The sequence below is a fragment of the Solea senegalensis genome, linkage group LG3 (assembly GCF_019176455.1).
Source record: "Solea senegalensis isolate Sse05_10M linkage group LG3, IFAPA_SoseM_1, whole genome shotgun sequence".
NCBI classification, from domain to species: domain Eukaryota; kingdom Metazoa; phylum Chordata; class Actinopteri; order Pleuronectiformes; family Soleidae; genus Solea; species Solea senegalensis.
In genome coordinates, this window is record NC_058023.1 from 31267032 (window position 1) to 31290713 (window position 23682).

Genomic DNA, 23682 nt, shown 5'->3' on the forward strand with positions numbered 1-23682 from the left:
GTTGGATTGTGAGCCACTGGAACCCAAATCTTACAAGAGTTCAGTTCTACAGTGAATTGAAAAAACATGTGAATATAACTGTTTATGGACGAGCTTTTGGAAAACCAGTCAATGGTGAACAATATAATCACATAGTACCCAGTTGTACCCATAGTACTACATTTCAGAGAAGTTGTATCGCCCTCTGATGTTAGGAACTATACCTGTTACTCTGGGCCCTACAAGGCAAAACTATGAGGACCATGTCCCAGGTGATTCTTTCATTCATGTCCATGACTTCCCCACAGCAAAGCAGCTGGCAGACAGGCTACTTTACCTCGACCGAGATGATACTGAATATATGAAATACTTTGACTGGACAAAAAAGTATAAAGTTGAAAGGGCAGCGTTTGGTACAACACACGCCTGCAAAACATGCGCTTACCGACAACAACACAGAGGGTACGAGGCTTCTCGGAATCTTAAAGAGTGGTTCTGGGGTTAATGTGAAACAGATTTAATGTCACAGTTCTTGGCACGGTGGTGGAATATACCCTCTAATAAAGTGGTAGGACTGGTACCTGGTTGTGGTGTCACGCCAGAAAACCTAAAGGTGTGGAGATTAAGGGAGGCCCACCTTTTGTCTCATTTCTTTAACAGCCTTCAATGAATTGGTGTAATTCACCAAGTCATTTTTGTATGATATGATATTTTGGATGATACATTCCCTCTCTAACTAACACTAACCCAAACCCTTTCAACAACCTAAAAAACAGTGTACCTACGTATTAGTGTCATGAAGTACTGAAAAGGGATAGTTGAGTAAAAGTACAACGATCTTTTAAAGTATACGTCATTTACTGTATGACGTACTGCTATGTACTTAAGTGAAAGAGCCAGAGTTAAGTTTTTTGTTCAGGGTTAGGTCAGGTGGTTGACGCAAGATTTGTTGATTTGTTTAACAACAAGCAAGGCACATGGGGGCGGTTAAGATTGGAGCAGGGTCTGAGTGCAATCTGCAAAACGATGGTGATGAAAATAAAACTGTCTGCCTCCTGAAACTGCACAGTATTCAATTATTTAGTTACTTTAATTATCAATCACAATTAACGCCGAAAAAAGAACAAAAAGACAAAGACGAAATCTTAGCAGCTGACAAAAGTAACTGCAGATCTGACCAAAGATGGTGTGATGAAGAAACTGGCGATAAATCCTGGCAAATGACGTGATCCTTGTCATCCTTTCACAGCTCTCAATGATGTAAGTTGAAGCCCGAATCCACAGTTTATGCCACAGACTTGCACGCTCCGCGGTTGAGCGAGTTGTCTTTCAACTTGAAGAGCGGTCGTCAAGGCTATAAAAGTGCTTTTATACATGCAGATTCATGACAGCTGGCCGTCGCTTGCGTTCCAAAGGTCATGTGAGTCAGAATTAATCGGAAAAACCTTCGCTCTCGTCATGCAAAGCGTATAAAATGCATCAGCCTCATCACATCCCCTAGTAAATGATTGTTTTGTATGATATCCTGGTACAAAGGGACGAGGACTCACAGGAGCTGGATCAGAGGGAGCGTTTTAGGTTTTTGGGGGGTTTTTGTCTTCAAGGTAAGAATTTTGCGTCCTCTTTTCTTTCCGACTAAAACCTTGTTTATGTAAGTGTGTCATCTCATCGCAGTCTCAAATGTGACCTCGTCCCCTCAGGGTGAAGCCGTTACACTTGAAATTTGAACAGTATAATACGTGCTTAAAATAACATTTGCATATGCATTAGAAAGTATCTTAAAAGACATCACACTTCCCCAGGTCTTTATTTGTCTTCATTAAAACATTATTAAAAGTTTATTTTGGTTCAATTTCCACTGGCATGCGTGTCACCGATGTCTGCTTAATTCATCTGTATTTAACACGTCTTCACCTCACCCTCGGTCTTGAGCCAGCATTTCCATTTTCTTTCTTTATGGCACTTTAATATTTGAACGGCCCGCAGTAACCTTTATGGGTGGCTTGTGCATGTGCTTGTGTGTTGGATGGTAAAAACTGTCCTGTGTGTGTGATCTTCTGTCCCTGCAGAGGTGAGCCATGTCGTGTCCGTGCAGCCAGACGACTCTCCTGCGCAGGGTCGCCCTCTGCTGCGTCGTGGTGTCGCGTTTCGCCGGTTTCTTCTTCGTGTATTACAAGCCCGACATCAGCTTCCCCAGTTTTGACGTCGACATGAAGAGGGACAATCGCTCAAAGCAGCACGCCAATGCGACGGACGTCCAGGAGGACGCTGAGCCCGACACTGTTGTGTTAATCTGGATGTGGCCGTTTGGCTTTAAGCTTAATCTCAACTGCGACGCACACAATTTCAAAAGATGCGTCTTGACGGCGGACAAGTCTCTCTATGATGAAGCCCATGGTGTTCTCATCCACCACAGGGACATCAGAGGGGACAACTTGCCAAAAGATCCTCGTCCCTGGTTCCAGAAGTGGGTGTGGTTTAACATGGAGTCACCAACAAACACACAGCAAGTCCCTCACATTGATGAATTATTCAACTTGACCTGCAGTTATCGCCTGGAGTCAAACATCCCTGTGCCTTATGGACATTTGGAGCCACGAGCATCTGGAGAGGAGACTTTCCAAGTGCCACCAAAGGACAAGCTGGTCTGTTGGATTGTGAGCAACTGGAACCCAAATCTTATAAGAGTTCAGTTCTACAATGAATTGAAAAAACATGTGAATATAACTGTTTATGGAGGAGCTTTTGGAAAGCCCACGTCTGAAGAAGAATATGATCACATTGTATCCAGTTGTAAATTTTACCTGGCCTTTGAAAACTCTGTGCACAAAGATTATATTTCCGACAAGTTGTATCGCCCTCTGATGTTAGGAACTATACCTGTTACTCTGGGCCCTACAAGGCAAAACTATGAGGACCATGTCCCGGGTGATTCTTTCATTCATGTCCATGACTTCCCCACAGCAAAGCAGCTGGCAGACAGGCTACTTTACCTCGACCGAAATGATACTGAATATATGAAATACTTTGACTGGACAAAAAAGTATAAAGTTGAAAGGGCAGCGTTTGGTACAACACACGCCTGCAAAACATGCGCTTACCTACAACAACACAGAGGGTACGAGGCTTCTCGGAATCTTAAAGAGTGGTTCTGGGGTTAATGTAGAACTCCGTGTTTGGCACCTACGTACAGATTGAATCAAATGATCATGCTAATTGCGATTGAGTAATTACAGTCGTATTTAGCGGGTTATGTTTTTATCGCGTTGATCGCTCAAGTTTAGCCTAGCACCAGTCGCGAGTGCGGCCACAGCTAACGCTAGCAGTGAAGACGTTAGCACTTTGGCGAGCCGCAGCGAAGCTCTTTGCCAAACTAAACTGGAGGAGAACACCCCGCGTATGAGCAAGTCCGTGACCGACCGATGTTTTCTTTTATTTGCGTTTTCTAGTAATTTGGAGTTTGACAAAGGACACAGCTGCATCTGTTGACGTTTGTTCAAACAATAAATGACTTTATAAAGCCCCTTTTTTGTTGTATATCAATCTTTTGATCTGCAGTAATAATGAATTTAAATGAAGTTAAGGGCTTTTCTCAGCAGTTTTCAGGTGAGATTAAAAAAAGACATTCATTTGATTAATTAATTACAGATCATAATCAATTAATCTCTCATTTTTTTAAATCTGGATATTAATTGAAATTGTCGGCCTACTCGGTAGCAAATTAGGATTTTTAAAGTAACTAAGCAGATGGCAAATTACTGTAAAATTACAGAAAAACTCAAAAAAGTACGAGTACTCCACGATGAATTACAGTAACATGAGTACAGTAGTTGTAATTATTTACCTCCACCTCTGATTAACTCAGCTACTTGATGTTTACATTGTGGTCATTAGGTTGCCCTAGTTAGAGCAACTTACACAGTAACACCACATTGAGTTCATTTACTCTGTGCGACCACGGCAGCCTTGATAGAGGCGCCTAACGTGAGCTAGCGAAGCGAAGTTAGCTTAGCTGGCATTACTTTTTCATTGTGTTAAGCGAGGCAGCCGCATGCTATTCATTGTGAGATTGAGATTGCGAGTGTTAACCAAAAGTGGTCGCGCTGTTGGGAACAAAGTCCGCTCAGTTAATACTTCTGACGAAACGCCGCGGTCCTCCGCACGGCCGCAGACAGGGGGCACTCTTCATGAGGTAAAGGTTGTACAGGTTCTTCCCGACTTCCTAGACATTGTTGTGGTAATTATTGTCGCATAAAAAGTGCAGGTAAAAGTAGAAAAGTACACTTCTTATGACGCCACCGCAGCAATGGCGGCTTGTTTACTTCCGGTACTTTGACGGATTCGTCCGTAACACGTGGCGTTTGGTGGAAGAAAAGTAAAGTAAAAAAGTACAAAAATAAGTACGACAGGCCCACAAATGAGAAGAAATAAACAATGAAACCTTTTCATTTTATTTTGTACCTCCCTGCTCTCCATTGGGTTCAGGTTACATCATCTGAAAATGACAATCATTATGAAGTTATAATTATCTTTTAATGTCTTTTGTGTTTCCATGTTTCCAGGGAGTGGAACAGAAATGTAATTGTCGGGTCGGGCGTGTTCTTTCCTGAACGCTCTGTGAAATACACGTTTGTTCATCCACCGGCTCGACACACCTCGGCACAGGACGGCGCAGTTATTTTGCATATATTTGCATATATATATATATATGTACATCTCCACACCTTTTGGGTACCAGTCTTACCATGCCATGTCAACTCCCTTCTACTTGCACATGAGGTGACATTAAATCTGTTTCACATTAACCCCAGAACCACTCTTTAAGATTCCGAGAAGCCTCGTACCCTCTGTGTTGTTGTAGGTAAGCGCATGTTCTGCAGGCGTGTGTTGTACCAAACGCTGCCCTTTCAACTTTATACTTTTTTGTCCAGTCAAAGTATTTCATATATTCAGTATCATCTCGGTCGAGGTAAAGTAGCCTGTCTGCCAGCTGCTTTGCTGTGGGGAAGTCATGGACATGAATGAAAGAATCACCTGGGACATGGTCCTCATAGTTTTGCCTTGTGGGGCCCAGAGTAACAGGTATAGTTCCTAACATCAGAGGGTGATACAACTTCTCTGAAATGTAGTCTTTGTGCACAGAGTTTTCAAAGGACAGGTAAAATTTACAACGAGATACAATGTGATTATATTCTTCACCATTGACTGGTTTTCCAAAAGCTCGTCCATAAACAGTTATATTCACATGTTTTTTCAATTCACTGTAGAACTGAACTCGTCTATGATTTGGGTTCCAGTTGCTCACAATCCAACAGACCAGCTTGTCCTTTGGTGGCACTTGGAAAGTCTCCTCTCCAGATGCTCGTGGCTCCAAATGTCCATAAGGCACAGGGATGTTTGACTCCAGGCGATAACTGCTGGTCAAGTTGAATAATTCATCAATGTGAGGGACTTGTTGTGCGTTTGTTGGTGCCTCCATGTTAAACCACACCCACTTCTGGAACCAGGGACGAGGATCTTTTGGCAAGTTGTCCCGTCTGATGTCCCTGTGGTGGATGAGAACACCATGGGCTTCATCATAGAGAGACTTGTCCGCCGTCAAGACGCATCTTTTGATGTTGTATGTGTCGCAGCTGAGATCAAACCTAGCACCAAACGGCCAGAACCAGACCAAGACCACAGTGTCGGGCTCAGCGTCCTCCTGGATCTTCTGGACAACAGTTGGGGCGATCTGCGGCTCGGAGGAACAGTTGGGGTTTGATCTCTGCTCCACTGCGTCCACTGGACACTCACAAGAGTGGTTACTTCTCTCCGTGTAAACGGCAAAAGTGGGGAAGTTGATATGAGGCTTGTAATACATGAAGAAAAGTCCAGCGAAACACAACACCATGATGCAGCTGAAGACACACGTGCGCATGGAAGTCGTCTGACCGCCTGTGAGGAGCATGATTCACCTGTGGAGAATGGACAAGCAGAGCTTTAAGGACGATGTGACTTTTCAACATGTAGATTGAAAGTGTTGCCATTTATTTAACGTGACAATGAAAAGAACCACAGAGGTTGTAACCACAGTACAGTACCAGTACCGACACATACAGGACTTTGACAGAATTTGTGACATTTAGTGAAAACCTTTTTTCCTAGTTTAAATTCTGAAAATCAAAGGTGGTAACAAAGAAAGATTTTATATTTTTAGTAAAGCAATGCAAAGTTTCCAAAAACAAAGTCTTCGTCTCATAGAGTGTGTGTGTGTTAGTGATACCTGAGAGTTTACACAGAGTTTACACAGTATTTCTTTTTAATCCCAGTATAGGGTGAAACAAGTCTGCTACAACATACATAAGAATGTACTGGGGAATGAAAATGAACCAACACACTCACCATGAAGAAGAAAAAAGAGGAACAAAAGGAAAAGTTTCGGCTGATCCGGATCGTACAGAAGCAAACAAATGTCCTAATTCCTTTCTCTGATGCTGGGCGTGATTGTGGCAGCAGTAACAGGAAGTGTAACAGGTTGTTGGGCAGAACATATCTTGATGAAAAACAGGATTGTCAGGTTTGTTCCCCGAGCGCTCTATGAACTACACGTTTGTTTTACACGATGAAGATGCATCACTAACCCCAACTGTACACACAAGACATGAATAGTGCAAGGACAAAGACTTTACCTTAAAAACAAAAACAACTTCTTTTTGAAAGGAACATCGTTACAAATCCATTGTGTGCGCTTTTTCAGTCATCCTCATATTTGTTCTTTTTTTCTTTTTTTTTTTACACCCCTCTGCTCTTCCTGACCCGCCCATTTCTCTGGATTTCGCACTGGTTGCCTTTTTTCCACCGGCTCGTCTCGCCTGAGTCGCCCGGCACCGCAAGATGTCATTTTAATGATCATTGTTAATCGAAATCCACTGAAAGGTGGCATAAACTGTGGATTCGGGCTTCAACTGACAACCCCGGTTGTCATGAAATGCTGGAAATCTATCATTTAGAGCTGTGAAAGGAAGACAGGAATCACATCATTTGCCATAATGAATCACTCGGCACAGTTAAGTTGCATTTCCACTGGCAGAGTACCTGATACTTTTTTCTTTTTTTTTTTTTAGTACCTGCTCTGGCGAGGTTCCAAGCAAGCCGAGGCGATGCCATGCGCGACAAGAGAATCGAGCGGAACAATGCCGAACTGTAGCTCAGTGAAAAAGACGACACCGTCCTTAAAAACGTGGTTTAATCGCCAACATCTGCGGATGAGGTTGACACATTTCATACGTTTTACATGAAGAGCAAACACAGTTGAGTTCAAACCGGGTTTTTCCCAATTAACTCTACTAAAGGTAAATGGTCTGTATTTATAAAAGCGCTTTTCTAGTCTCCATGACCGCTCAAACTTTCAACCATGTGCAGCATGTGGGGTTCAGTGACTTGCCCAAGGACACATCGGCGCGTAGACTAGCGGAGGCCGGACTTTTGGAACCCACAACCTTCAAGTTGAAAGACGACTCGCTCAACGGCGGAGCATGCAAGTCTCTCAAACTGATTCCTCCAAATGATCGCATTTTTGGAGGGCCTGAACATAGCCCAAAACTCACGGATTTCCAGGACCGCATCAATCCCGGTATAAAGCTACGTCTGAAAAGTCGTTCGCTGTAAAAGCGTGGCAAAGTGGAAAGGGGAGGAGCTAAAAAAACAAAGTGGCGCCAAAAACGTCTGCTGTGGGGTCTAACGTACATGAGCGAAACTTGGTACAGATGTTCTGCAAAAACACAGGATCTCTTAGTAGGATGGTTAGCATGTGCGTGTATCTAGTCCACAATAAAACAAATCATGATGCTAAATTAATCTGTAAAAATGTAGACGTATTAAAACATTGAAAAAAATAATTATAACTTCATATTGAGTGCAATTTTCAGGCTAACTAACGTTGACCCAACGGAGCGCAGGGAGGTACACACTGACAGTCAAAGGGCTTCTGCTCAAATTGTTGCATATATCGTTTTCCCTGAACCACAAACCAAAAACCAGATTAGTCCCTTGCACAAATGACACGTTGACTTCATGATAACAAAAAACAAAACGTGTGCTTCTCGTCATCTCCACACCTTTTGGGTTGCTGGAGTGACACCAAAACCTGCTACTAGTCCTACCACTTTAGAGGGTACATTCCACCACCATGAAAAGAAGCCAAACACTCTGACAAACACACGCGATGTCAACTCCCTTCTACTTGCGCATGAGGTGACATTAAATCTGTTTCACATTAACCCCAGAACCACTCTTTAAGATTCCGAGAAGCCTCGTACCCTCTGTGTTGTTGTAGGTAAGAGCATGTTCCGCAGGCGTGTGTTGTACCAAACTGTGAACATTTAACTTTATACTTTTTTGTCCAGTCAAAGTATTTCATATATTCAGTATCATTTCGGTCGAGGTAAAGTAGCCTGTCTGCCAGCTGCTTTGCTGTGGGGAAGTCATGGACATGAATGAAAGAATCACCCGGGACATGGTCCTCATAGTTTTGCCTTGTGGGGCCCAGAGTAACAGGTAAAGTTCCTAACATCAGAGGGCGATACAACTTCTCTGAAATGTAGTCTTTGTGCACAGAGTTTTCAAAGGCCAGGTAAAATTTACAACGAGATACAATGGGATCATATTCTTCTTTAGTTGTGGGCTTTCTAAAAGCTCGTCCATAAACAGTTATATTCACATGTTTTTTCAATTCATTGTAGAACTGAACTCTTATAAGATGTGGGTTCCAGTGGCTCACAATCCAACAGACCAGCTTGTCCTTTGGTGGCACTTGGAAAGTCTCCTCTCCAGATGCTCGTGGCTCCAAATGTCCATAAGGCACAGGGATGTTTGACTCCAGGCGATAACTGCTGGTCAAGTTAAATAATTCATCAATGTGAGGGACTTGCTGTGTGTTTGTTGGTGACTCCATGTTAAACCACACCCACTTCTGGAACCAGGGACGAGGATCTTTTGGCAAGTTGTCCCGTCTGATGTCCCTGTGGTGGATGAGAACACCATGGGCTTCATCATAGCGAGACTTGTTCGCCGTCAAGAGGCATCCTTTGACGTTGTGTGTGTCGCAGTTGAGATTAATCTTAAAGCCAAACGGCCAGAACCAGACCAAGACAACAGTGTCGGGCTCAGCGTCCTCCTGGATCTTCTGGACGACAGTTGGGGCGATCTGCGGCTCTGAAGAACAGTTGGGGTTCGATCTCTGCTCCACTGCGTCCACTGGACACTGACAAGAGTGGTTACTTCTCTCCGTGTGAACGGCAAAAGTGGGGAAGTTGATATGAGGCTTGTAATACATGAAGAAAAGTCCAGCGAAACACAACACCACGATGCAGCTGAAGACAAACGTGCGCATGGAAGTCGTCTGACCGCCTGTGAGGAGCATGATTCACCTGTGGAGAACGGACAAGCAGAGCTTTGAGTACGATGTGACTTTTTAACATGTAGATTGAAAGTGTTGCCATTTATTTAACGTGACAATGAAAAGAACCACAGACAGAGGTTGTAACCACAGTACAGTACCAGTACCGACACATCCAGGACTTTGACAGAATTTGTGACATTTAGTGAAACCATTTTTTTAATTATTATTATTCTGAAAAACAAAAGGTGGTAACAAAGAAAGTGCAGTGATCTTCACAACATCTTACGTCTGTTGTAATGGACATTTTATATTTTTAGTAAAGCAATGGGAAGTTTCCAAAAAAAGTCTTTGTCACATAGAGTGTGTGAGCTCCGTGGAGCTGTTCGTGATACCTGAGAGGGTTTCACACAGAGTTTACACAAGATCTTATTCTGCATTATTCAGACTACACAGTATTTATTTTTATTTTTTTAATCCCAGTATAGGGTGAAACAAGTCTGCAACAACATACATAAGAATGGACTGAGGAATGAAAAAGAACCAACACTCTCACCATGAAGAAGAAGCATAAAAATGTCCTATTCCCTTTCTCTGATGGTGGGTGAGATTATAGCAGCAGTACCAGGAAGTGTAGCAGTCACTTAAATGTGTGTGTGGTGATATTTGATGAAAGGATCATCGTTACAAATTCCATTGTTTGCTTTTAATATTTGTCCTTTTCTTTTTTTTTTACACCTCAGTACATTCTTATGTATGTTCTAGCAGACTTGTTTCATAATATACTGGGATTATTCTGAATAATCGCTTTACGGAGTAAGATCTTTTGTAAACTGTGAGAAACCCTCTCAGGCATCACTAACAACTCCATGGAGCTCACACAGTCTATTACTTTTTTACTCTTTTAAACTATTTATTTCCTTCCATGTTGGAAACCTCGCATCGCTTTTCTAAAAAAAAAACAACGGCACTTTCTTTGTTACCACCTTTGTTTTTAGAATTTAAAAAAACAAGGTACTGTAGCAGCGTCATTGCTGGCAGACAAAATGCTTATTAGTTTTAGTCACATTTTGGTCATGTGATAGTTTTTTAGTTTAACTTCATTTAAGTCAATAACTATTGCAGATTACTGAAAAGTCTCGTCATGTTTTTGCGTCATCAAAGACCCATGTTCATCTCGTCACCGTCTCGTCATCGTCACGAAAAAAAAAAGGCCGTCAACGATATCATTTCGAAAGGGGAGGAGCTAAAAAACAAAGTGGCGCTAAAAACTGCTGCTGTGGGGTTTAACGTACATGAGCGAAACACAGGATCTCTTGGTAGGATGGTTAGCATGTGCGTGTATATAGTCCACAATAAAACAAATCATGATGCTAAATTAATCTGTAAAAATGTAGACGTATTAAAACATTGAAAAAAATAATTATAACTTCATATTGAGTGCAATTTTCAGGCTAACACTGACAGTCAAAGGGCTTCTGTTCAAATTGTTGCATCAATCGTTTTCCCTGAACCACAAACCAAAAACAAGATTAGTCCCTTGCACAAATGACACGTTGACTTCATGATAACAAAAAACAAAACGTGTGCTTCTCGTCATCTCCACACCTTTTGGGTTGCTGGAGTGACACCAAAACCTGCTACCAGTCCTACCACTTTATTAGAGGGTACATTCCACCACCATGAAAAGAAGCCAAACACTCTGACAAACACACGACATGTCAACTCCCTTCTACTTGCACATGAGGTGACATTAAATCTGTTTCACATTAACCCCAGAACCACTCTTTAAGACTCCGAGAAGCCTCGTACCCTCTGTGTTGTTGTAGGTAAGAGCATGTTCTGCAGGCGTGTGTTGTACAACAACTTCATTTAAGTCAATAACTATTGGAGATTACTGACAAAGTCTCGTCATGTTTTTTCGTCATCAAAGACCCATGTTCATCTCGTCTCGTTATCGCCACGGAAAGAAAAAAACAAGGGGGCGTCAACGATATAACAGCGCCGTCGCTGACGAAAACAACGCTGTACTGTATATGTTAGTAACTTTCCTTCACTGTGGTTACAACCTCCGTTTGTGAAATGTTGACATTTGACAATGAAAAGAATAACAATGTTCGTCATTAAATAAACGGCAACCCTTTAACGCAAATAACTCATGAAGCACTCTCAAAACAATATGTTAAAAAGTCACATGGTACTTAAAGTGTGCTTGTCCATTCTCCACAGGTGAAATCATGCTCCTCACAGACGACTGCCGTTGTCATTAAACGCTGGAAATGTATCATTCAGATCTTTGAAAGGATGACAGGAATCACATCAATTGCCATAATTAAGTTGCCTTTCCACTGGCATAATACTGGTACTTTTTTTTTTTTTTTAGTACCTCATCTGGCGAGGTTTCAAGCGAGCCAAGGCGATACTATGCGCGACAAGAGAACCAAGCCGACCTGTTGCTCAGCGAAAAAGACTAGACCATCCTTAAAAACTTAAGGCTTAATCGCCAACATTTAACGGGAAATGTCTAAAAGGTCAATATTTGACAGAGGAGTCTGGTTAAATAAACCACTGCCGCTGTATTTCAGTCCAGTGACTGTCAGGCGGAGTCAGCCCTCCGGAGCAAGGAGGAAGTGCTGATCAAATAGTTTTAATGAAGTGATTCCAATGACTCGGTTACACTGAAAACAAGTGCTTTACAAGTCACTCGTTTGTGTGTCACGTGCAAAACGGCAGTTTCAGTCGTGGAAAACTAACCTAAACCGAGCTGGGACCATAGGATTTCTTCTTTGCCTTTAGATGAGTAAATGATAGATGATAAAACTTTTAGTTATTTTAGACGCAAGTAAAAATACGGCACAGTTTCAAGGGGCAGACTGCAAACACCGTCTGCGCTCAAAATAAAAGTGTCTAAACCCAAAGAAATTGTCCCTCGTGAACTAAAACTGTGTACAAATGAAAATGAAAAAAGGTAACTTGAATTAGACGAGTGCCAGTCCCGCCACTTTATTAGTAAGCGCATTATTCCACCACAATGAACAAATACAGAGTCAACACATTTGGTCATTTCAACAAAAATCCGTCCGACAGAAGAACCCCTCTGAGCATCAGTAGCAAACCCTGCAGCATTAACCCCAGAACCACTCTTTAAGATTCCGACAAGCTTGGTAGCCTCTGTTTCTTTGCAGGTACGTGCATGTTCTGCAGGCGTGTGTTCGACCGAAGTCTGCCCTCGTAACGTCAAACCTCTTCCTCCAGTCAAAGTATCTCATATACTCGTCATCATCTCGGTCGAGGTCGAGCAGCCGCTCTGCCAGGTGCTTTGCTGTGCGGAAGTCCTCGACGTGAATGAAAGAGTCTGCTGGGACGTGGTCCTCGTAGTTTTGCCTCGGGGGCCCCAGAGTAATGGGCACGGTTCCCAAAATCATAGGGCGGTACAACTTGTCTGAAATGTAGTCTTGGTGCACAGAGTTTTCTAAGGACAGGTAAAATTTACATCCGGACACGATGCGATCGTATTCTTCCTCGCTCGTGGGCTGCTCGAAGGCTTTCCCGTAAACGGAGATGTTCACGTGTTTCTTCAACTCGTTGTAGAACTGAACTCTTCGGAATTGCACGTGCCAGTTGCTCACAATCCAACAGACCAGCTTGTCCTTTGGGGGCACTTGGAAAGTCTCCTCTCCGGATGCTCGTGGCTCCAGATGTCCATAAGGCACAGGGATGTTTGAATCCAGGCGGTAATTGCAGGTCAAGTTGAATAACTCGTCGATGTGAGGGATATCGTGCGAGTTCGAAGGTGACTCCATGTTAAACCACACCCACTTTTGGAACCAGGGACGAGGATCTTTTGGCAAGTTGTCTCCTCTGATGTCCCTGTGGTGGATGAGAACGCCATGGGCTTTATCATAGAGAGACTTGTCCGCCGTCAAGACGCATCTTTTGACGTTGTATGTGTCGCAGCTGAGATTAAGCTTAAAGCCAAACGGCCACATCCAGATTAACACAACAGTTTCGGGCTCAGCGTCCTCCTGGACGTCCGTCGCGTTGGCGTGCTGCTTTGAGCGATTGTCCCTCTTCATGTAGACGTCAAAACTGGGGAAGCTGATGTCGGGCTTGTAATACATGAAGAAGAATCCGGCGAAACACGACACCACGACGCAGCGGAGGGCGACCCTGCGCAGGAGAGTCGTCTGGCTGCACGGACACGACATGGCTCACCTCTGCAGGGACAGAAGATCACACACACAGGACAGTTTTTACCATCCAACACACAAGCACATGCACAAGCTGTCGGTTCAGATAAGATAGCGTGGCATAGGCAGCGCAGGTGGACTGCAAACAGGTCCTCACAAATACTCTCAACATCTTCGCAATTCTGAAAAGCTGCAGTTTTTGGCAGATTCTTGATCATTTGCGACACGGCTGCCACCCATAAAGGTTACTGCGGGCCGTTCAAATATTAAAGTGCCATAAAGAAAGAAAATGGAAATGCTGGCTCAAGACCGAGGGTGAGGTGAAGACGTGTTAAATACAGATGAATTAAGCAGAGCGTCGGAAAGAAAAGAGGACACAAAATTCTCACCTTGAAGACAAAAAAACGCCGAAAAGCAAAGAGGCTGCCTCTGATCCAGCTCCTGTGAGTCCTCGTCTCTTTCTGTGAGGCTGAGAATGAGTGACAGTTACTTTACCAGGATATAATACAGAACGATCATTTACAATGGGATGTGATGAGGCTAACACATTTTAGCCGTTTTACATAAAGAGAGCAAACACAGTTGAGTTCAACCGGGTTAATGACTAACAGCTCAAACTTTCATCTATGTGCAGCATGTGGGGTTCAGGGTCTCGCCCAAGGACACATCGGCGCGTAGACTAGCGGAGCCCGAACCTTCGGAACCCACAACCTTCAAGTTGAAAGACGAGCCGCTCAACGGCGGAGGGTGCAAGTCTCTCAAAATGATTTTTGGAGGACCTGAACATAGAGCCTGGACTCACCGATTTCCACAATCCCGGTGTTGGATTTGAACGCCAACGCGCACCAATGGTATTTGAACGCACTTGTCCTAAAGCCTTCGTGCGGCTGGATTCAGGCTCCTTTTCATCACCACCAGGAAATCTATCAGTGAGATCTGATAAAGGATGACAGGAATCACGTAATTTGCCTTGATTAATCGTTTTCTTAACTACACCATCTTTGGTCAGATCTGTGGTTACTTTTGGCAGCTGCTAAGATTATGGTCTTTGTCTCGTCTGACCAGTTTTGGTTATAGGAATAATACTGTGCAGTTTCAGGGGGCAGCTACACACACACACGCACACACGCACACACACACACACACACACCTGAGCAAGAAGTAAATCTATCTCAAAATCTTTAAAAGAAATCGGATTGAATTTGTTAAATTAGTGAAATACGTCACAGTTCAAAGATGCTTGGCTCATTTTGGAACTTCTGCACGACTAAAAAAAAAACAAAAAAAAACTCAACAACACGTTCTTTAAGGCCTGAAGATGAACATGACACACAATTGTAAACCCTTACTCTGAGTCTGAGGCAAAACTGCATTTCATTAACATCAATATTGTCTAAACTGGTCGGGGCATACAGGCACAATCAAGAGATAATCAATCAATACAATCACAGGAACTCACCTTTTTTTTTTTTTTTTGCTTGTAACCTTAGGCGTGGATCTGAGACGCAGTACCACGTCACACTAGGCCCGTGTCATTGTGAGACAAACTACGGCAACGGGCCGTTGATAAAAGCTTGGTCTTGATTGAGAGTGAGTGGAATCAGGTGAGCAGCTGGTGGCAGTGGGAGTGGAAATGGGTGGAGGGATCCTCTCCAAAGGTTGGCTGTTTTTACACTCAAGTCAAGAGGAAGATGATGCTTTCTCTCATGTGCTGCCCGGCAGCCTCGTCTGCTTCTCTGTCGTTTCTCCATGACCGTTTAAATAAAATTCAAATGAATTCAGAGCCAAAGACAACCCATCTTCTCAGAACTCAGAACCCTTCCCTTGGGTGGGTGCGATTGTCAAATATTGTACCAGGATGTCCACGACAATCATTTACGCGGTTAGAGCAGGTAACAGATTACAATATGAACAAACGTCAAATAACACACAGTGGGCCGATAACTGTTTCTCCAGTTCACTTTGCAAACACTGCACGGCACTGAGACGGAAAACAAACGTCCCCTGTGTCATTTATATTTTTACAATGCCGGCGATCGTAAAGTGTTTTTTTTCGCCTTTCTAACAGGTTCTCCAATCATCACACGTCATCTCGCCCAGAGAAGCTGGGCTTCCCTGGAAATAACAAGGTTTACCGCATTTGTCCGGTCACCGACTCGCTCGCTCGCTGATGTCGCGTTGAGAACAACTGAAGCCAGGCGGCCTGTGATAAACAAACGATTCCAAACGAACTCGTCGTTTAGTTCAATTCAAATCAATTTTATTTGTAGAGCGCCAAATTCCAACATTTAAGCATCAGTGGAGAGAAGAAAATAAACAAACAAAAAAAGTCCCTTTTAACGGGAAGAACCAGACTCAAAGATGTTGCGGCCATCTGACCAGCCTAGACAGGTTGGGGTGAAAGGGAAAATGGGGCACAGAGGAGAGGTGTTGAGGTAGATATACATGGAGTTGAAGCAAACATTCACTGAAATGTAAATACAACAGCGCATATTTGACCATTATTTCATATGATATACATATATATATATATGTATATATATATATATAAATATATATATATATATATACATACTGGCCATTTATTTATTTTATTTATGTATTTGTTCAACTGAGGTGTTGTGTGTAGAAATAAAGGTACGGTGGCCCTGGAGTGCAAATCACCACCACACAGAGGAAAACAGCACATAACACATACACACTTGCATCGTGATTTGCACTTGGGACTTGACGTGAAATCACGGGGAGGGACGACTGCTTTGGCTTTGACTTTTTTTCTAAGCCCAGTACCACTTTTTAAGATTTCGAAAAGCTTGGTACCTTCCGTGTTGTTGTAAGAAGCGACATGTTTCGCAGGCGTGATCTTGACCAAGCGCCGACAGTTTAGTTTGATACCTTTTTGTCCAGTCAAAGTATTTCATATATTCAGTATCATCTCGGTCGAGGTAAAGTAGCCTGTCTGCCAGCTGCTTTGCTGTGGGGAAGTCATGGACATGAATGAAAGAATCACCTGGGACATGGTCCTCATAGTTTTGCCTTGTAGGGCCCAGAGTAACGGGTAAAGCTCCTAACATCAGAGGGCGATACAACTTCTCTGTAATGTAGTCTTTGTACACAGAGTTTTCAAAGGACAGGTAAAATTTACAACTGGACACAATGTGATTATATTCTTCACTATTGACTGGTTTTCCAAAAGCTTTCCCATAAACAGTTATATTCACATGTTTTTTCAATTCATTGTAGAACTGAACTCGTCTATGATTTGGGTTCCAGTTGCTCACAATCCAACAGACCAGCTTGTCCTTTGGTGGCACTTGGAAAGTCTCCTCTCCAGATGCTCGTGGCTCCAAATGTCCATAAGGCACAGGGATGTTTGAATCCAGGCGATAACTGCAGGTCAAGTTGAATAATTCATCAATGTGAGGGACTTGCTGTGTGTTTGCTGGTGACTCCATGTTAAACCACACCCACTTCTGGAACCAGGGACGAGGATCTTTTGGCAAGTTGTCCCCTCTGATGTCCCTGTGGTGGATGAGAACACCATGGGCTTCATCATAGAGAGACTTGTCCGCCGTCAAGAGGCATCTTTTGACGTTGTATGTGTCGCAGCTGAGATCAAACTGAAAGCCAAACGGCCAGAACCAGACCAAGACCACAGTGTCGGGCTCAGCGTCCTCCTGGGTCTTCTGGACGACAGTTGGGTCGATCTGCGGCTCGGAGGAACAGTTGGGGTTCGATCTCTGCTCCACTGCGTCCACTGGACACTGACAAGAGTGGTCACCTCTCTCCGTGTGAGCGGTAAAAGTGGGGAAGTTGATATGAGGCTTGTAATACATGAAGAAAAGTCCAGCGAAACACAACACCATGATGCAGCTGAAGACACACTTGGGCAAGAAAGTCATCTGACCGCCTGCGAGGGACATGATTCACCTGTGGAGAGAAAACAAGTGCAGACAGAACCTGTAATCACTCATTTGTCTTTTGTCTTCTCTCCAATGGACAAGCACATTTCAAATGTAATTGAATTCAGTGTCATCTGCTTATTTTGGTGCTTTTCATTTACAGATTTAGCGTTCTGAAGGGTAAACAGTGGTAAGTTTTTCTGTGTTAATAAAAAGAAACCTTTGACACAACACAGGGAGGGCGTGTAACTATAGTGACGGAAATGAATTTATAACATTTAAGGAATACATTAGCAAATCTCAAAAGAGCAAAAAAATAAATGGTAAAGTATCACAGAAGGTAACGAAAAAACAGCAGAAATAAAAAAGAAATAACAGTGATTTCCACTTTGCTCTGAAAAACATATGTATTGCCCAACCTTTCGTTTCAAGAACAGCTTTTCAGTCTCTGGAACATGGAATTATTAAGTTTATTCATAGCTTTGTTCAGTACTTTTGTGAAGAAACGTTGACTGCAGTCTCACCTTGACAACCGTGCACCTTTACACTCCCTCTGATCCAGATCCTTTAAATGCACACACAACGATGTGTCTGAGCGTGAGTGTGTCGAACACAGTGCCAGGATGTGGGGAAAGGTTATTGTGACAGGTGATAAGGTAGGAGGGCGGAAGCAAACACAGGTGAGCCGTAGTGTTTCATTTGCAAATACAATCATAAAATCCGTCTGTGGCTTTGTGTTGATGGCACAACAACGTATAATGCCACAAAAGAGGACTACGAAATCCTGCTTTACGGCACTCATTTAAAAGCAGGGTATGTCTTTAAAACACAACACAAACATTCAAGGTTCAAGTTGCGTGGTATCTTCATTTTTTATTGTTCCACAAGGAAGCAATTTGGTTGACAGAGCTCGGTCACACATTAACTTGATGTTAATGTGTGAGCGAGCGCCCGGACCGCCCTGCCTGCTAAGATCTATGTTGCCTCTTTCTTTCTTTCTTCTTAAACACCTGAACTGATAGAGGTTGGCGAGATTGTTCAGGACTGTTCCGGCAATGTTGCTGCAGATAAAGGACAAGGTTAGAACAGATTCAGTAAAACGTGGTCATAAAAACACATATGTGTGCTTTTATTTTTACATACAGCATCAATGTGCGGTTCAAAGCCCAGTTTATTGTAGATTAACAGTTCCACAGAGCGGCTGTCTTAATTGATCACTAAAATTAATCTTTTGATAATTGAATAATTGGTTTGATGCTTTTTTTTCATGATTAAAACCAGATTTCCGATTGTTTAAGCTTCTTAAATGTGAATATTTTCTGTCTCTGTCTTTGCTCCGGATCACAAAGAAATCATTAAAATCAATCATTTTGGTTTGGGGACAAAACAAGACATTTGAGAACATCATCACTTCCAGGTTTTCGTCAAGCTCGAACACCGCGCTTGACAAATTTTTTAAGGTTTCCTGATATTCTGAATACCAGGCGATTAATCGATTATTTGAGAAAATTATCGGCAGATTAATCGATTATGAAAATAATCGGTAGTTGCAGCTCTAATATTTTCAAACAACACTTTTTAAGAAGCAAAAAAAATGGATTCAATCATTCAAAAACATTGTATTTTATTGTTTGAAAATACACTCGTTATTTGCGCTCCCTCACTCGTTCTTTGCGCTCCCTTGCTAGTTCTATGCGCTCCCTCGCTCCCTCACTAGTTCTTTTGCACTCCCTTGCTAGTTCTTTGCGCTCCCTCGCTCCCTCACTAGTTCTTTTGCGCTCCCTCACTAGTTCTTTGCGCTGTGGTTTTTTTGTTTGTGGGTGGGCCTTAAGAAGCCGCCTGCTGATCAGTCTGGAACTTGTTCCTCGAACCGCTGACTCAGGCTCAGGAACTGATTTTTACTTTAACTATTAATCAAATGCCCAAAATAACTAAAACTAATTTTCAACTCTTTCATCTAAAGACAAAGAAGAAGTCTTAGTAGCTGCCAAAAGTAACACTGCATCTCAGCTGATCTGGCGTTTGTGATGAAGAAAGTGGTGCTCAAACGACGTGATTCTTGTCCTCCTTTCACAGCTCGAAATGATAGATGATAAATGATTTCCAGCATTAAATGACCTTACTACAGCTGAGAGAGCGCAGTCAATTTGGACTCTTTGACCCCAACTACGTTGCCCTGCAGCACCTGGAAAGTAGCAGAACATATGCCAGGGTGCTCTTCCTGGACTACAGTTCTGCGTTCAACACCATCTGCACGGGCAAGCTGATCCTGTCCCTACTCCCACCTGTTATTGGATTCTGGACTTCCAGACAGAAAGACCACAGGTGGTGAGTGTGGGAGGACGGGTGTCTGCGGAGTCAGACACAGGGTCCCCCACAGGGTTGCTGCCTCAGCCCCAAACTCTTCACCCTGTACACTCATGACTGTGTCAGGGCACCACCATCATCATCATTAAATATGCTGATGATACCACCATCCTGGGGCTCATTAAGGGGGGGGGACGAGTCGGGGTACAGGACCCTGGCGAATGAGGAGATCGACCTCATCCTCAACACGGACAAAACCAAAGAGATAATCACCGATTTCAGGAAGAAACCTCGCTCATCAAAGGGACTGAGGTGGAGAGGGCTGACAGCTACAAAATCCTGGGACTGCAGGTCACATCATACCTGAGCTGGATGCTCAACACCACAGCCACTGTGGGAAAAAAGCCCAGGTAAGGCTTTATTTTCCTGAACCACATCAGTATTTGCGTTCCAAAGGTGTGGCTAAGGACATAACTGAAAAACTGGTTGAACACGCCAACCACAGTCGTGGGTTTGTATCAAATAAAAGTTTCATCGAGGATGACCCATTATCTGTCAGTCACAGAACGGGGGAAGAGGACTCACTGAATGCTGCAGCGTCTCACTTCATCAAGGTGAGAATTTTGGTTCCTATTTCTGGCTAAAATCTCACGTATGTTTCAGTGCTATCTAATTGTCCAGGATATCTGGAAAAAAAACTATGCTACTAAGTAACTATGGACTGACGGAATGCACAAGTAGCCCAATATAAATATTTTACTTTAACTTAGTTAAAAAGTCGATATGTTTAAGTCTAGTGGAGATTAGTTTTTGCAAACAAGCTCCTCGCTTACCACTGCTCCACACACACATTTGCAAAACTTACAGAAGTGACAGATGATTTGAATTAGGGATGCACCGATATGACTATTTCCACCGATATTAATATTGCTGCTATGGCCGATAACCGATATCTACCGATATCGATATATGTTTTAAAAAAATAGTTTCTGAGATGATAAAAGTTTGTACAGAATGAAGACTTTGAATGTCTTCCTTTGTTTTCAAAACATGTTTTACCTCCAAATAACAAGGTCACATAAGACACAAGTAACCAACTACAAGTAAAGGTTTTTAGAAACCTTTACCACTTGTAGCAAGTGTGTAACTAAATTAAAGTACAGTTTAACTCCCTCAACTCACTAAACTCCTGTGAGAAAGTTTGGATCATAAATTACAAACATGAACATAAATAAAAATAATACCCTGCCAAAGTTACTGTAACCGAGATAAGGGCGTCTATACTGGGTACGTAAATAAAGTCAACAACCCTTCCTCCCGGCAACAACAACCGCGCCACTTCCCTTCACAATAAAACTACACAACAGATATGAGAAACAATACCTGACAAGCTCTACTAAGAGCTGCCATAATAAAAAAAAACATGTTAAAATACTTTATCAAACTTGCCAGTATTCATGGCAACCAGATATTTATTAGATTGCAAAACATCGGAAAAGTAGCGCCGACTTGGCAGGTTGTTGCGGGGTTCAATATGCGCTATCAACCGTCGGAACCCTGGGCTGGTCGTCAAGAGCAATCATTTCCATTACCTTGATCGTTATTGCCCTGGCCAATGTCTTCCTTTGGTCGAGTCCCAGCTACGCTGCTTTCTTTTTTGTCTGCTGCCTAATGTTACTAGCGTTAGCTTCCTGCTGTTGTTTGTGTACTTCAGGGTGGCGGTTTTTCAAATGACATAATCAAATTTGTGGTATTGAATGACTTGACGCGGAACCCTCCGCGCATTACCTCGACTTTGCAAGTGTTGCATAATGCTTTTTGCGTATCTTCTATTGACACCCTGAAAAATCGCCCACACCGCTGACATTCTCTCTCCTCAACACACACCCACAAACACACACACCCACACACACACCCACACACACACCTTGTGCTGCGCTTGCGTCACTGACGGTGTCATATGCCCAAACAAATGCCGCATAGCCTCCCCTTCCCGACACACATACACAAACAGCAATTAGACGGGTATAAACATCGGTTGTTAAAATCGGCGCAGTTTTACTCATTGGACCGATGCCGATATGTTAAAAAATGACGACCATCGGCCGATACCAATATTAATGCCGATATATCGTGCATCCCTAATTTGAATGAGTATTTGCAATATACCATGACGAGGCATCTCTGAAGCTGAACCCGTGTAGTCAGTTATGTGTGAGGCAACGTCACCGCCTACAGCTGGGATTGGCACCAGTGCCCCCTGCGACCCTCATGTGGAGGATAAAGTGGTAGAAGATGAATGAATGAATGAAAAAAATGGCAAGCTTTTAAAATCTTACACAAACGTGTCACACAATTCATTAGTTACATCTTTTTTCTCTCCACAGGTGAATCATGCTCCTCACAGTCGGTCAGACGACTTCCATGCGCATGTTTGTCTTCAGCTGCATCATGGTGTTGTGTTTCGCTGGACTTTTCTTCATGTATTACAAGCCTGATGTCAACTTCCCCACTTTTGCCGTTCACACGGAGAGAGGTGACCACTCTTGTCAGTGTCCAGTGGACGCAGTGGAGCAGAGATCAAACCCCAACTGTTCTTCAGAGCCGCAGATCGCCCCAACTGACGTCCAGAAGATCCAGGAGGACACTGAGCCCGACACTGTTGTCTTGGTCTGGTTCTGGCCGTTTGGTGCTAGGTTTGATCTCAAGTGCGACAGACACAATTTCAAAAGATGCGTCTTGACGGCGAACAAGTCACGCTATGATGAAGCCCATGGTGTTCTCATCCACCACAGGGACATCAGATGGGGCAACTTGCCAAAAAATCCTCGTCCCTGGTTCCAGAAGTGGGTGTGGTTTAACATGGAGTCACCAACAAACTCACAGCAAGTATCTCACATTGATGAATTATTCAACTTGACCTGCAGTTATCACCTGGATTCAAACATCTCTGTGCCTTATGGACATTTGGAGCCACGAGCATCTGGAGAGGAGACTTTCCAAGTGCCACCAAAGGACAAGCTGGTCTGTTGGATTGTGAGCCACTGGAATGAGCGATTCAGAAGAGTTCAGTTCTACAATGAATTGAAAAAACATGTGAATATAACTGTTTATGGACGAGCTTTTAGACAACGAATCGATCGTAAAGAATATAATCACATTGTACCCAGTTGTAAATTTTACCTGGCCTTTGAAAACTCTGTGCACAAAGACTACATTTCAGAGAAGTTCTTCAACGCTATGAACTTAGGAACTGTACCCGTTACTCTGGGCCCTCCGAGGCAAAACTATGAGGACAATGTCCCAGGTGATTCTTTCATTCATGTCGATGACTTCCCCACAGCAAAGCAGCTGGCAGACAGGCTACTTTACCTCGACCGAAATGATACTGAATATATGAAATACTTTGAATGGACAAAAAAGTATAAAGTTGAAAGGGCAGTATTTGGTACAACACACGCCTGCAAAACATGCGCTTACCTACAACAACACAGAGGGTACCAAGCTTTTCTAACGCTTAAAAAGTGGCACTGGGGTTAACCCGTAGTGCACCCATGATAAATTGCCTTGGCAATAATATACAACTCCTGGACATCCTGGGGGGTGTGTTTGTGGGTCACATATTCAGGCTTTAAAAAAATGTGTGTGTGTGGGGTTCACCTTCTTATGTGTTTGTCGAGTCAAAGTTATGATTCATTTTATATAAAGCGGCAATAATTGTGCAGAAGTCACAAAATTAGACCCGTTTTTCTTTCCTTTTCAAGTGGAACTGTGACGTATTTCCAAATATCACACATTAAAATCAGATTTTAAACATTAATACAGTACTTTTTGCTCAGGTGTGTTTACATAGTTGCTGAAATGTGTGGGTTTTTTTTTTTTTCATCAGAATGCCAACGTTGTGCTTAAAAGGATGTAAGACACTCCA

The 23682-nt window shown here is 43.0% G+C and overlaps 5 protein-coding genes across 6 annotated transcripts; 1 reads left to right on the plus strand and 4 right to left on the minus strand.

The window, feature by feature from the left end:
* Nucleotides 1-1493: 1493 nt before the first annotated feature.
* Nucleotides 1494-23481, plus strand: LOC122766268 (4-galactosyl-N-acetylglucosaminide 3-alpha-L-fucosyltransferase 9-like). Of its 2 annotated transcripts, XM_044020988.1 has the most exons (3): nt 1494-1583; nt 2049-2610; nt 22765-23481. In XM_044020988.1, exons 2-3 carry the CDS (start codon nt 2058-2060, stop codon nt 23292-23294), a joined length of 1083 nt encoding a protein of 360 aa, XP_043876923.1. In that variant the 5' UTR covers nt 1494-1583; nt 2049-2057; the 3' UTR covers nt 23295-23481. The 2 variants fall into 2 exon arrangements, with proteins under 2 accessions (XP_043876923.1, XP_043876922.1); XM_044020987.1 differs by lacking the exons at nt 1494-1583; nt 2049-2610 and adding an exon at nt 20018-20368 and having other exon boundaries at nt 22142-23481.
* On the minus strand, nt 4410-5933 carry LOC122766269 (4-galactosyl-N-acetylglucosaminide 3-alpha-L-fucosyltransferase 9-like). Its single transcript, XM_044020990.1, has one exon. The coding sequence runs from the start codon at nt 5924-5926 to the stop codon at nt 4781-4783; it is 1146 nt and encodes a 381-aa protein (XP_043876925.1). The 5' UTR covers nt 5927-5933; the 3' UTR covers nt 4410-4780.
* LOC122766271 (4-galactosyl-N-acetylglucosaminide 3-alpha-L-fucosyltransferase 9-like) lies at nt 8223-9946 on the minus strand. Its single transcript, XM_044020992.1, has 2 exons — nt 9912-9946; nt 8223-9386 (listed from the first exon to the last, which is right to left on the minus strand). Exon 2 carries the CDS (start codon nt 9377-9379, stop codon nt 8234-8236), a length of 1146 nt encoding a protein of 381 aa, XP_043876927.1. The 5' UTR covers nt 9380-9386; nt 9912-9946; the 3' UTR covers nt 8223-8233.
* On the minus strand, nt 12329-15163 carry LOC122766273 (4-galactosyl-N-acetylglucosaminide 3-alpha-L-fucosyltransferase 9-like). Its single transcript, XM_044020996.1, has 4 exons — nt 15005-15163; nt 14348-14481; nt 13935-14014; nt 12329-13572 (listed from the first exon to the last, which is right to left on the minus strand). Exon 4 carries the CDS (start codon nt 13561-13563, stop codon nt 12481-12483), a length of 1083 nt encoding a protein of 360 aa, XP_043876931.1. The 5' UTR covers nt 13564-13572; nt 13935-14014; nt 14348-14481; nt 15005-15163; the 3' UTR covers nt 12329-12480.
* Nucleotides 16107-18235, minus strand: LOC122766270 (4-galactosyl-N-acetylglucosaminide 3-alpha-L-fucosyltransferase 9-like). The gene is made up of 2 exons (XM_044020991.1): nt 17972-18235; nt 16107-17475 (listed from the first exon to the last, which is right to left on the minus strand). The coding sequence occupies exon 2, from the start codon at nt 17466-17468 to the stop codon at nt 16323-16325; it is 1146 nt and encodes a 381-aa protein (XP_043876926.1). The 5' UTR covers nt 17469-17475; nt 17972-18235; the 3' UTR covers nt 16107-16322.
* Nucleotides 23482-23682: the final 201 nt, after the last annotated feature.

Coding starts and splice junctions, on each gene's coding strand:
- LOC122766269 (XM_044020990.1), bottom strand. CDS start 5,926: ATGCTCCTCACAGGCGGTCAGACGACTTCCATGCGCACGTGTGTCTTC.
- LOC122766271 (XM_044020992.1), bottom strand. CDS start 9,379: ATGCTCCTCACAGGCGGTCAGACGACTTCCATGCGCACGTTTGTCTTC.
- LOC122766273 (XM_044020996.1), bottom strand. CDS start 13,563: ATGTCGTGTCCGTGCAGCCAGACGACTCTCCTGCGCAGGGTCGCCCTC.
- LOC122766270 (XM_044020991.1), bottom strand. CDS start 17,468: ATGTCCCTCGCAGGCGGTCAGATGACTTTCTTGCCCAAGTGTGTCTTC.
- LOC122766268 (XM_044020987.1), top strand. CDS start 22,149: ATGCTCCTCACAGTCGGTCAGACGACTTCCATGCGCATGTTTGTCTTC.